At 40.7% G+C, this 13,693-nt stretch overlaps 1 protein-coding gene across 1 annotated transcript in view; it reads left to right on the top strand.

The window, feature by feature from the left end:
• Positions 1–13,693, top strand: part of LOC138265561 (ceruloplasmin-like) — a 454,089-nt gene that overhangs the window by 126,224 nt on the left and 314,172 nt on the right. Inside the window, exon 7 of the mRNA XM_069213377.1 lies at positions 11,827–11,966. Within this exon, the coding sequence (XP_069069478.1) occupies positions 11,827–11,966 (140 nt within the window). The remainder of the gene's footprint in view (positions 1–11,826; positions 11,967–13,693) is intronic.

The following is a 13,693-nucleotide window of genomic DNA, read 5'->3' on the forward strand; positions in this document are numbered from 1 at the left end:
CTCCTGTTAGAGTTTAAGACATGGAACACACCACATCCGTCAAACCTTTGCAATAGTCGAATACCATGTTACCTGTTATATTCACAAGCACGTTTGCTGGAACTGCCGGTAACCTCGTGGCATTGTCCATCAATACCTCATGTGGGGATAACCCGGTTCTTTGATCTGCTTTACTTCACAGACTTATACAGATGAAGGGTAAATCATCTTACCATTTAAATGACATTGATGCACAGACTTTGGCCAGTTTTGATTCAATAGTACCATTTATCTGTTCCACGATTCCCGAAGCTTCTGGATGATAACTGCAACGTAGTTTTGGTCAATTCTTAAAGAAAAATGTATATGTCATTTTTATAATCTCACTATTGAAGAGAATACCTTGATCTGATTCCAGAGATGCAGGCATACCATATCTGGGTATCAATTCTCTCAGTAGTAATTTAGCCACAGTGAGACTGTCATTTCTTCTGGTTGGATATGCCGCCACCACCTAGAGATGATACAATCACCAAAATGTACCACAAACCATTGTAAGGTGGCATTTTCAGAAAATCCATCTGCATCCTGTTAAATGGTCCTCCTGATTTGCCCACGTGACTCAATGAGGCATGCATTGTTTTGCCCACATTCTTCTGCTGACATTCAACACATCTGTTACAGATCTCTTCTTCCTGCGTTCTGAATCTCGGGTTATACCAATAGTGTTTGCATGATTGAATCATGGCATTCCTACCCAAGTGTGCCTGACCATGTAAATATTGTGTCATTGGGATAAGTGGCCCATCGGGTAGTATTGGTCATCCTTCTATTGAAACCCAATCATTATTGTCATCAATCCCACAACCTGCTTTGATCCAACCTTGTTTATTTTCATTTGGAGCATTTGCTTGCATGTCCCTCAACTCATCCCAGTTGTCTGCAGTTTTTAGAATCAATGCAAGAAGGCTTCCCTCCTGACTCTCAGTCATGTATGATCCATTGTATGTGCATCAGCATACCTGTTGCTGGTTGTGACATAGCTACAGTCACTCCTATGCACCCCACATTTTACAACAGCTTTATCTGTAGGCTCCTGCAAGGCCTGCAATAGATCTTTCACTTGTTTCCCGTTTCTAATGGGTGTTCCAGCAGAGGTCATGAAACTTCGCTATGACCACAATTGCCCATAGTCATGGAGAACACCAAACCCATATTCACTGTCTGTAAAAAATGTCACTCTCACTCATGTAGTACGCTTACAGGCTCTGGTAAGAGCAATACGTTCTGCAACTTGTGCTGATGTAATTCCTTGCAGCCATGATGCTTCAACTATTTCCTAAATAGTGCAGGATGGGTAGGCTGCTCTTAAGCTTCCTTCATTCGTTACATTAGCCATCCACAAAAAGGATATACTCTGGGTTAATCAAAAGTTCATCTCTTATGTCTGGTCTGGGTTTGGTGCACAAATCTGTGAAATCAAGGCAATCATAATCATAACGGTCAGATCCATTCTCTTCAAGTGTGGGCAAGTGCTAGGATATAAAACATGGCATCTCCTTAGCACCACAATATTTCCAGATAATATCTGTTGCTCTTATTTGGTAAGTCGTGCATTTGTGAGGTGCTGTGTTTTAGTATTGGTTAGTAACACCTCAACCGAATGTGGGACCATGACAATCAAAGGAAATCCCATGACAATGTTTTCACAATCTCAAGACTGGCACTAACTGTGACTACCATTTTTAAGTAACCAGGCAAAGTGGCCGGTACATGATCAAGAGTTACAGAGATGTATGCAATTGGTCTTTTGTAACCCCCATGAATTTGTGTTAACAATGAGAGAGCACACCCATCTCTCTCACTGCAAAAAAGAATTAATTATTTGGTATAATCTGGCATTCCCAAAGCAGGTGCATGGCAGAGACCTTCTCTCAGGTCCAGAAATGTTCTCATGCATTTGTTGTCCCATGGGATAGGATCTGTGATGTCTTCATGAGTAATACTCAGTAGAGGCTTTGCCACCAGAGAAAAAGTTAGTTATCCACTGACTACAGTACACTGTCTACAGTAGCCAAACATTCAAATAAATATTCTGACCTCTTTCTGTGTTATCAGAGTGTTTATTTTTAGGATCATTTCAATCCTCCACTTGGACACTTTTTACTCCCTTTTCAATGATGTGTCCCAAATACTGCACTTCCTTCTGACAGTATTGTAATTTTTGTGGTGACACCTTGTGTCCTGTGTCAGCCAGGGGATTCCACAATGCTATTTGATTAAAAAGGGATGGGCTCTTCGTATACCCCTGTGGGACACAACACCATGTGATTATCCACTCTTGGAACACGAACGAAAATAAGAACTAACTATCCTCATGTAAGAGAATAGAGAGGAAGGCATGAAAGAGGTCAATCACTGTGAACCATTCAGTATTGTATGGAATCTGGTAAAATATGGTTGGTGGATTTGGAGACACAGGACAACATGGGATTATGATCTCATTAATGTTTCTCAAATCCTGCACTATTCTATATTTACCATTTGGTTTGGGTAATCCTATGATTGGTGAGTTGCATGGACTCCCAATCAACACTCTTGTGATTCCCTTTCCTAGCATTTCATTAATCAAAGGTGTAATTCCTGCTATTGTTTCTGGTGTCACTGGATACGGAGGAGTTCTTGGGAAACTCACATCTGGCTCAACATTTATTCGCACTGGTTCAACTCCTTTAATTATTCCGATATATATTCTTGTTACATTCCACACCTCAGTCTTAACTTTTTCATTCAGTTCTTTGGGTAAATGATTTAACAACAACATAGGGAAAAGATCTGCAGTGTCTCTCAAGTTAGGTCTGAACCCAGCATTCTTATCATCATGTATTTGAAATTCTACTCCATCTGGAGCACAGCTGATAGTGCAATTTAACTTGCACTATAAACTGGTGCCTGTTCTCAGATTATCTCATTAGTACAGAAACTTCTTCTGAAATTGGATTGTAACTAGCTTATTTTTAACACCCACTACTTGTATTACTTTTCCCGAAAGGGAAAGGTCTGGCACTTCCGCTATTCTCACAGTAGAATGGGTAGCTCTTGTATCTATTAAAAACACAAATGAGTAGTTATTTATGTTTCTATATAGATATGGTCTACCCCTAAGATTGCACCAAGCATGCAACCTGCCTCTCCTTTTAGGCACCGTCATTGTGAAGTGCCAACATTTAAAACTTCACTTTCATCAAACATTGGAAACTGTTGTATTAATTCAGGATTTTGCACCACATTTCAAGTCATCCTAGGTAAATGATTTGGGTTAAATCAGATTCCACTCAAAGCAGGCTGGATCACAGGGGCTTGTGGCATAGGTAAAATGTGATTCTTATTCTGTATAGTAGCTGGTATCTGTCTTACTGGAACATTTGACATTTGAACTTGATTCATATCCAACATCTGATTACCTTGATTCTTATCAGGATTAAATCTACGCTCCCACTTCCATTACCCCACCTTATTAAATATGTGATGAACAGATGTTCTCTTCAACGTTGCAATATCAACACCTGTTCATGAATCAATCCCACTAAAGTCTGTACTCTTATCTGCATTCCATTTGACATCATTCCTCTCATACCCTAAATGGCTGTTGAGTTGTTAGCACCAGTAGGATTCTGAAAACCCTGTTTTGCAAACTTAGTTCAAGCTAACATGAATTTCTCTTTGATTTTCAGCTGTTTCATTTACTGCTTGTCACTACAATACTGCACGTATTTCAAAATCTCATGTAAAGACTTTGGCCCTCATTATGACTTGGGTAGTCTTTGAAAAAGACTGCCAAAGCCACTGCAGCCAGCAGACCGCCAGTACTGTTGGTCTGCTGACCGTCATATTTGGAGTCTCTTGAGGACTTCCACCCATTTATGGATGTATATCATGGAGCAGGAGAGTTATTTTATTGTTTACAAACAATTTCCGTAAATTAGGCGAAAGTCCAATGGTTGAAGAGGCAAGTGCATCACCAGTACCGGCACGGCAGCAAGACTCCGTCTGCCATATTACGAGCCATAATACAGCTTGGCGGAGACTTACTGGCGTGGTGATGCTGGTGGTGCAAAACCACCAGGACCCATCCCCTTCTGGATGACCTCCTCAACAGAGAAGGTAAGTGATTGTCGGAAAAAGGGGGGAGTTTGGGTGCATGTTTGTGGTGTGTGCATGTATGTGTGTGAATGTGGGTGAATGTGTGCAAGTGTGAGAGTGAGTGGGGGTGCATGTGTGCAAGTGTGCGTATGCGAAGGGGGAGTGTGTGACTGTATGCATGCGTGGAGGGATGAGGATGTGAATGATTGTGGATGGGGTTGGGTGGTGTTTGTGGGTGCGTGTGTGCATTTGCATGTGTTGTGTGAATGAACGGGGAGAGTGGGTGAGTGTATGAATGTGGTGCAGAGGGGAGTGGAAAAGGAGGTGTGAATGTTTTCGGAGGGGGTGAGGGTGTGTCACTGGGGGTGTGTGTATGTCAGTGTGAATGCAGGTGTGGGTGTTTGGATGGATGTAAATTGTTGTGGGAGTGTTTAAAAGTGTGTGGAGGGGTGGGTGGGTTGTAAGTGTGTGGGCGGGTGGGGAGGTGCATGGAGGTGTGGGGACATGTGTGTGGCGGCAACCGGAATGGTGATTCCTGTCACTGGGTGCATTACCGTCAGGCTTTTCGTGGTGGGGTGACCACCACGGAAAGCCTGGCGGTCTGCAGTCTCGTAATCCGGCCGGCGTGCTGAGGCCTAAAGCTGGGCTGGAGGTGCTCACCGTCAGCCGTTTCGGTGAGACTGCACCGGCGGGTCAGGGGGCGTTGTGGATGTTTGGCTTCTGCCAAACCCCAGAACTTGTGATGTGGCAGTCTTTATCGCTGGGTCTGCGGCAGTAAGACCGCTACGGTGAAGCTGTTGGTCTGACAACAGCCAGCCTTGTAATGTGGGCCCTTGTCTGCTAACAAATCACATTCTGTTGTATGTGCTGACAAATTTCACGTCTCGATCCAAGCACCAAAGTCTTAATGAAAAAACCCATACCTCCTGAATCTAAGTGTGTCTGCCCTGCTTACTGTGGGAAAGCTTTCATCCGGGGACTCCTCCTCCCCAATGGCGGAGGAGTGTCACCGCACTGGCTAAGAGCTAGCAGAGAAAAAAAAAACAATACTTGAATATTGTTTTATTTTTCTGCTGCTGGCGCAGCCAGCATGTGAAGAGAGGGGTGGGGCTGGGCCTCAGCAGGTGGGGGGGATGAGAATGGAGTGCACTAAGTGCGCATGCGTGTTTGGACTGCCTAAGACAGCCAGCCAGGCAGGAGAAACTGCACAGGCCCCAGGGTTGTATCTGAGCCGCAGTCATTGCCGCTCAGACCAATCTGAGTGCTGCTTTCATGCTAGTTTTAGTATGAAAGCAGCACTAGGACTGCTGGGGAGCCTGTTCTGTTGTCCCAGCGAATGCAGGGACACCAGAACAGGAAAGGAGGACGAGCGAGGCAAAAAGAGAGGATGGAGGCAGCGAATGGTATATATTTTTTTTAACCCCCCCCCATTGTCGTCTCCCCCTCTGCCCCTCCCCTTTATATTTGCAGCAGCTGCCACTGCTTTTATCAGTTGTTTGCAAAAACTCATCTACTGTCTCTTTAACTTCTCGCTGCATTCTGTTTAATTTCAAATAATTCAAATCTTTAGGGGGGATTCTTCTCCTCAGAAATGCATTGCTTCATTATACTCAGTCTTTACCATAGGAATGGTGCATTTGTGCCAACTTCCCTTTGAGGCTCTGAGGTTGGCCATTGAACTGCTGATTTACATTCATCCCACAAATCAATCGTCACTACAATGTCGAAAAAAAGTATCTAAATCAACCCACAATACTTTTGATAACTTCACAAATCTTCCAGCTTTAGTATACCACTTCATTGGACTGTCTATTAATTTAGGTAAATTGTTTGTAAACAATAAAATCCGTCCTGCTCCATGGTACATGAACATGTGTTCCGCTTAGTGTTTGTCTTAATGGTTATGCTACAGTGGTTTCTTTCTTTTCTCATTGCTCTTTCTTTTTCCCTTCTGCTTCATCATCTAGCTTCCTTCTCTATTCTTGCATTTGGGCCCACTTATTTCTATACTTCTCCATCTCACTCCATTTGCGCACACATATCACCAATTTGGTAAGATGTATTTGCAATCCTGGAGAGCGCATGTTCTTAATTGAGTTATCATCTAATTGTATTCTGAAACTTCTCGGCGGGGGCACTCTCTTGGAAATATCTAAATCATATTTGTTTGCCAATTCAGTTAACTGGTCATGTACCATTGCCACCTTTTTGGTAATCTCCTTACATAAAACGAAAAACTCCTTATCCTTGTATTGTTCAATGTGTTCAAGACTTAAACATCCCCTTAGGATTTCTTTTAATTCTACTTTAGGTTGTGGAAAATTTATTGGTCCTTTACCTTGGGGGTTCTGGGCTATGTCCTCTACTGGCAATTCTAGTGCTGGTACTTTTCTTTTCGACTTGTGTTCCATATTTTCTAATGACTTCTTGTATCCACTATGGGACCCATCCTTTCCTTGCTGGTCCTTCAGCCTGGACAGGTTGTGTCATAAAGCTAAACTTTTCCCAAAGCCATAACATTTTGCGGTGGTGTCCAAACAGCAATTTATTAGTTGTGTGAAGTCAGGACACACCTAGTTACTAGAGTCTTCCCAGACGTTTGCTGAATCTCTATAGCTAATGTAACCTGTATAGGTCCTGTCTGTGTGTAACTAATCCATATGTCTCGGTCATTGTGACCTGACCAACCGGTACCTTAACTGGAGGTATCAATTGAGAACTTCCAGGTGTTCTAAATACTGCCTGCTGCATCAAAGGCTGTGTAATAGGCTGTGTAGAAATCGGTTGGGCGATTACTACTTGTGGTAGAAACTGTTGTGTCACTATAGGTGGTAATTTTCAGGCATCAGTGTTTGCGAAATCACAGGATCTACAGGAGTGGCGGCATTTATCAATTTATTTTGAGCATTCATCATAGTAGGTTCAACATAAGGTGGTGGTCATGTGGATAACATTTCTTCTAATATATCATCTCCTGAGTCTGAGTCAGTATAGGGTTTTGGTTCTTTTCATGCCTCACCTTCACCGTTAAACTTCTTTCTAGGTGGCCTTTACTCCTGTGGCCTTTTCTGTTCTTCCTTTACTGTATATGCATGGGATATAACCTTGTTCCTTTGGCTTTGTCGTTCCTCCATGATTGTGCTCTGTTATCCCAAATCGCATCTGCATAATTCCTCATGCTCTTTTAGTTCTTCTCTCAAAACTCTCCTTATCATGCTTTAAAACCATTCTCTCCCATTCACATAATGCCTCAAATTGCATGAGTCTAGCGGGTGCTTTAAAATCACACAACTAATCTCTCGATTGTCTAAGAATTGCCAAATTAAATGTTCCCCATTATGGGAAACTCAAGATACCCTCCTTTTTAGTAATTCGGTTCCCTTCTCGAAAGCCAAAGACATGTTTGTAATTCTCGCTTCCTGCTGGAGGAGTTCCTCTTCCTCTCTATCCAGAATTACCACGTCCCCTCTCACCAACCATCTAACTGCTTTTAAAATTGTCGATATTATCAAAAATGTAGTCAAATACAATAATCAGGACTCAAGCATCTCTTTGCCAATCACAGCGCAACCTTTACACCAACCGACCAGTAGCAGTGCAGCACTCTATATGACATTACAATCTACTTTCTACTGCAGCCCCCTCTTTACAATGTTCTTTGTCTCAGCTGAAAAACAGCTAAAGTGCAATGGTTTATCAAAACTTTTCTGACTTCTCAAAGAAAAATAAAGATAGTCTCTCAATCTATTGGGATAAGACTTTTTAAGAACCTTCCGGTTTCTGAATCAACTTATTAATTCAAGTAAGTTCTTGACCTGAATGAAATCACCCAATTAGCAATGAATCATCTTTGCGCATCAGGTTCCCCAGTCATCAATTTCTGATAGTACAATCACACTAAGATTTTGTTAATTCCCTATTCTTGTGTATTCGACAATGTCTCACGATTTACACTTCACCTCAGTAGACAACTCTCTATTTATCTTATTTTATCTATCGATCTGTGTATCCTAGGATCTTGGATTTCTTCCGCTAAGGTCTGTATGTTTTCAATACAAATTCAGAAAGAAAAGAAACACATCTCAATTTCTACATACATCGATGCGTCAACCTACTGATCCTTGCACTCGTTGAATTTCTTCACCCGTTTTGTAAATGGCAGCTTTGACTGCCTCCTCAACCGCACCTTCTCCCTCTACAGTAACCTGACCCTGGACATTGAGTACACTATTTTATTTCTTCTTAAATTCTAACATTCTTTTCAATTCTTGCAGCTTAAATGTCCCTAACAGTCAACCTTCCCTCTGCTACCAAATTTACTACTGGGTGCACACACATTAGACAACACCATTACAGTTTGAGTAATCAATTATTAATTCATCTGGGATCTCAGTATGGATCTTTTGAGTGGCTATTAGGTTTTTAATATTAAGCTGAAAACAAAATACATCTTTTATTAGTAAAGTCTGATTCTATAGAGTCAATAAAAAGAGTTTTTAGTAGGTTGAAGAACTTATTTAAGTAAATGAATATTATTTAATAATAATCATAAAAGGTTACAGAAACACGCATGAAGTGTGTCCTGAATCTGTTCCTGTTCTGTTAATATCTGTCCTACAGAATGTGCGCGAGTCGTAATAAACCTGTTTCACAGTGTAGGAATACTTCACAGAAAAGTTTGAAAAATATTCTCTCTCGTATACTAACACAGTTTCCCACATCTATCAGACCAATGTGCTTACAGCTATCATTCTACTCTGCAACAATTTATCAACTCTCTCAGTCTCAGTCAATGTGTAAATCTATTCTGCAGCAGAATGGATAACTGTTTCCCGTAGTCAAACAACCCTGAAGCCAGGAGGCTCTCACAGTGTCTACTATAAGTCAAACCTGCTCTCTTCTGTTATTAGAGTTAGCCCTGCTCGGTCACTATATCACAGCCTCAGTCACTCTTTACCTCAGCTGCAATGTGATATTCTCTGGTCATCTACGGTTATGCTTCTCTGGTTGCCTCACATCAGCTCCTCTTGACATCATCTACCAGCTCGTCAGCTCACCTGCTCTCTGCGTATATCTTACTGCATATGTCTCTATGCATCTGTCTCTCCACCTCTCCATATTTGCCTCTCTATGTCCCCCCTTTTCCCGGGACACCTTTTATAAGTTATTTATTCAAAACATTTATTAACACTTGCAAACAATTTCTTGGGCTGTTGCTGATTTGAACACTACGAGAGTTGACAAGCAGCTGTGATTGGAAACATGGATTATGGTTCCCAAGCATTGTTTCACCTCTGCAAGAGCAAAGTTTATATACATTAGTGTAACGCCAATTCAATTGCTATTATTCATGCAACATATGTACTATTTACCTTTGAGGACTAGAGAGTGGCTTCCTCTGTCTGGAATGGGTCAGTGTTTTAAAGAGTCCATGGAGTGGCTTTGCCCAAACATGTAGTATTGCTGGCCCTTCCCTGACAATGTCAGAGATCCCTTAGATGCTTTCCCACCCCTTTCCTCAATAGTGGGATGAGTCCTTATCATCGAAAGAGGTCTTCAAGGGCCATACGGTCTAGAGGACCATAACCTCAACAGGGGCCTAGACTTCAAGAAAGTCCTTATCTTGACAGCGTCCTCAGAACGATTAATGTTCGTGTTGTTGAGATAGTCTTCAAAACTAGAGAACTAGGGCTTCAGAATGATCCTTAATGTTGACCATACAAGAGGACATTATGTCAAAGAACATAACGTCAAAAAGCTTCAGTGACAGGACTGTGGACAAACATGACAATGATGGGCCATAATAATGTCAGAGGGGGTCTAAGGGCCATTAAACCATAAGCTTGTAGTCCAGTGTGAGATACTATCACCAGATAGCCAAGTCAGCAGAGGCCTCAGTCATCTAGACTTCCAAAAATACATCAGCAGAAATTCATGAAATTAGTGGCTCATGTCACCTGCTGGCCCAATTCAGGGAGGCACATGAGAGTTGAAAGGCCCCTGAGGTAATGAGGGCCTTTGAGATGGGGAGCAGCTTGAGGGTGTGATGGTGTTTAAAGTTATGAGATCCCTGGGGTCATTAGCGGCATGGCTTTGAACATTTCTAGCACTCAATAGGGACCTGGATATCAAAGGACACCATTACTACAAAAGAATATCAGTTATCAAGAAGACTATATTACTGAGCGCCACATGGCACTATGAATGTAAGGGCAAAACGCCTGCAGAGCAAATGTCTTTGCCATAAGACATGCAGTGGTAAGAGCTGAATCTCATGTGCCTTCTGGGTGCATTATGTAAATGATCCATCTTGAGCAACCATATGAGGTGTCAATTGATTTTTTTTTTATATTAAAAGTCTGTTATATGGAATCACACTCTTTTAAAAGATGCTCTCAACCATTTCAACTGCTTCATCTTTGTCGCCATTCATAGGTCAGCCATAGTTGACTACACTTTCAGAAGAAACCCAGTCCCTAACAAATGTGATAAGCTGTTTGAGCCAACTCCACAGGAAGCCAGAGTAGTCTATAAAACATAAAATTATCCAGGCTTGATTCTGTCACCTTTGGGCATGTTCTTCTTCACCTTCTTCGGTCTTGAGGGGAATTTGCAAAACCATTAATACCACCTAATTGATGTGAGATAAAAATATTCTCAATTCCATAGCTTGGGCTTGGCATGGTTTCCCATCATAGTGACACATTAGTCTATCCAGTGCTTCTTGCCTGGTCTAAGAACATGATTGAACTAACTGCATCATGGCACAGAATTCCATTTTGTTTCAGAGATGCTCTTGACCTTTTCACACACCCCTCCTTCATTTTTAAGTCCTTCATTGCCCTTGCAGTTGTGATACAAATGAGAATAAAGGATTTGCTAGATTATAAAGTTATGCCTTCAGAGTGTTAAGATATGCCTGTGGTGAAGTGGTCCCAATTCAGGACAAAAAATGTTTCTGCTAAAGGTAACTTGTGGTGGGGAAGTATGTGTAATGTTTGCTAGGGGTTTAGGTAAATATTTAGTTGAAGTTTACCACAACACAACATTTAACAGACTTCTCTGATGCACTGCTGAGCATAAATTAGCAAAGTGTTCTAATAAAATGTAATCCATTAAACTTTTAGTCACTGTTGTTTCTTAGCCCTGGTTCAGCAGTAATAGAAACCCTAAAGAATTTCATTTATGTTTCATTGTGAATGCCTCTTCTGAAGGTCTCATTTGATTCTGCAAGAACCTCTACAGAAAAAGCTGTTTACAGATACTTTTATTGTACATGACATGAGCCGTAACATGAGAAATGTGCACCTGTGCAAAAATTAGTTTGCGTTCCTACATTTGCACCCATGTAGCATGTTTAAATAATTTATACACCGACCCATCACTTTGCCCACATGTTCATCTTCTGATTAGCACTGAAGTGCATATTACATTCTTCATTAATTGTTATTTTATGAAGTTGTACCTAACTGATGATATGGCCGAAGACTTTTTACCATATTGCCTTTTAAAAATTCCCAAAACAAGAAACTCCACAACATAATATTAAGCAGACAAGGTCCACTGAAGCAGGTTCATAATTTCATTGCTTTAGCTCTATTCCCACAACACACATGGCTTCTCTAGATTCAGTTTTATGCATGTTGCTTTTCCATTTTGTGTTGTTCATTAATGATGTTAACTTATTAAAAATGTTGCTTACAGTGACTCAGCAAAATATTTTGAAAGAGATGAAAACAGAATTGGTGGTTCCTATAAAAAGGCTCTTTACGTTGAGTACACTGATAGTAGTTTCACTAAATGCAAAGAAAGAACCCCCGAAGAAGAGCATCTTGGGAGTGCAGGTAACATTGTTGAATATAATGTATACTTTTATGACTGAATATGCTAAATATGTCTTAAATTCAATTTGAATTTATAACTTAAGTTCTTGCATCTCCTTGAGACTTAAATATTCCACAAAAAGTGAACAAATGGCATGCCAAATGTCAAATGGTTCAGTTGACTGTAGCAGTAAACAAAAATAGATGTGGCAGGATAACCCTGTGAAACCCTTTGTAAAGTATGTCAATGTCCCATGACTATATAGGAGACCTCTATATTTCTTCACAAGACCCTATAGAGGCAGCTTGGAGTGAAACCTGAAAACTTAAGGCTGTACTTAATAATCAGTAATAATCAGTTGATGAACAAGCTAAACATAAATCAGTGATTCTAGCTGTCCTATGATATGTGCAGAATCCCCAGTTTCTGTGGTGGAAGACAAACACAGTTGACTATTAGAGTCAGGGTTAAGATAATAACCACGCAGGCCATTATTAAAACAGCTGATCTCATTAGAGTACTAAATAATGACATGTGACATACTCCCCAAAGAACTGGATGTTCGGTTAACTCATTTACTTCAGGCATATGATTCCCTAGCCCCAAAATAGTTGAAAGTCTAATTTTATAACCAGCCTTGCAGTTTTGGATTACTTGACAATGAAACAGAATGCTCCCAGGCAACTGTTGTAAGTCAGGCTGCTGCTTAATGTTTTTCTGTAGGCCAACACTAGTTGCTCAAGTGATATACACACCTATAAGTACAGACTGTAGATTGTTGATGATATTGACTTGTAGGTCCCTTCCTTAATCCATACTTTCTCCTTATGAGGTAAGGAGCTAAAGGGCTTCTGGATCCTTGGTTGCTCATACTACCTCAGACCAAACATTTTTTACTTGAAGCAAATGAGGGACTAAGAAAAGAGTCCAAGCAGTGAGCTAATAAGGATCCTTAACACACTTACAGTCTTCTTTTCAACAGCACTGCCTCACATACATGTTCCTGAACAGCCTCCATGGAGTAGGTACTTTGAAAGTTAAACTAACTGTAATACCTAAACTACCTAAACATGAGGCCGCTAGAGATCTCACAGGGAAATCTTTGAAAATACTGGCTCCAGGACCTTTGGCACCTCAAATATATTAACCGCATTAAAGGAATTATAACCTCATTCAGTTTCAATAGTTTTTGAAAATGTGGCATGTACTAGTGACTAACTTTACCAGGTGATTTGATTTTGAACTCATGAATTACTTATGATATTACTCTGGTAATTAAATAAAAGAGCAAATGTAGAACTTCTAGGTTCTGGGGAATCTAACTGAGAGGACAAAATAGACATAACAAGATGACTCAGATTTAGCTGTGAAAGGTGAGCAATACACAGCAAGCCTGTCCATGTCCCTGATATCAAGTTCTAATTCAAAAAATGGGGAGAAAATGAGTATAAGAAGAAAACAAGCAACATGACCCTTAGATAGCCTTTTTCAGCACTACTACAGTGTAATTGCCAACAACAAGAGCTGTAGAATACCCTAGGAGTCAAATTAATTCTTACCAGTGGCAAACATTTGATCTTGACTCTTGGAAAATTACAATAAAATAGAAGATCTTGAGACCAGAACCTATTGTGCTTATCTAAAAACACATGTGTGTATTGTAAATAACAGGGGTACACCCAGAAAAGTTATATAGGAACCCTAGACAGTAAACTAATAGGAAACAGTGGTTCATGTGACATAATTA

Source organism: Pleurodeles waltl, chromosome 11 (assembly GCF_031143425.1).
Source record: "Pleurodeles waltl isolate 20211129_DDA chromosome 11, aPleWal1.hap1.20221129, whole genome shotgun sequence".
Taxonomy (NCBI): Eukaryota; Metazoa; Chordata; class Amphibia; order Caudata; family Salamandridae; genus Pleurodeles; species Pleurodeles waltl.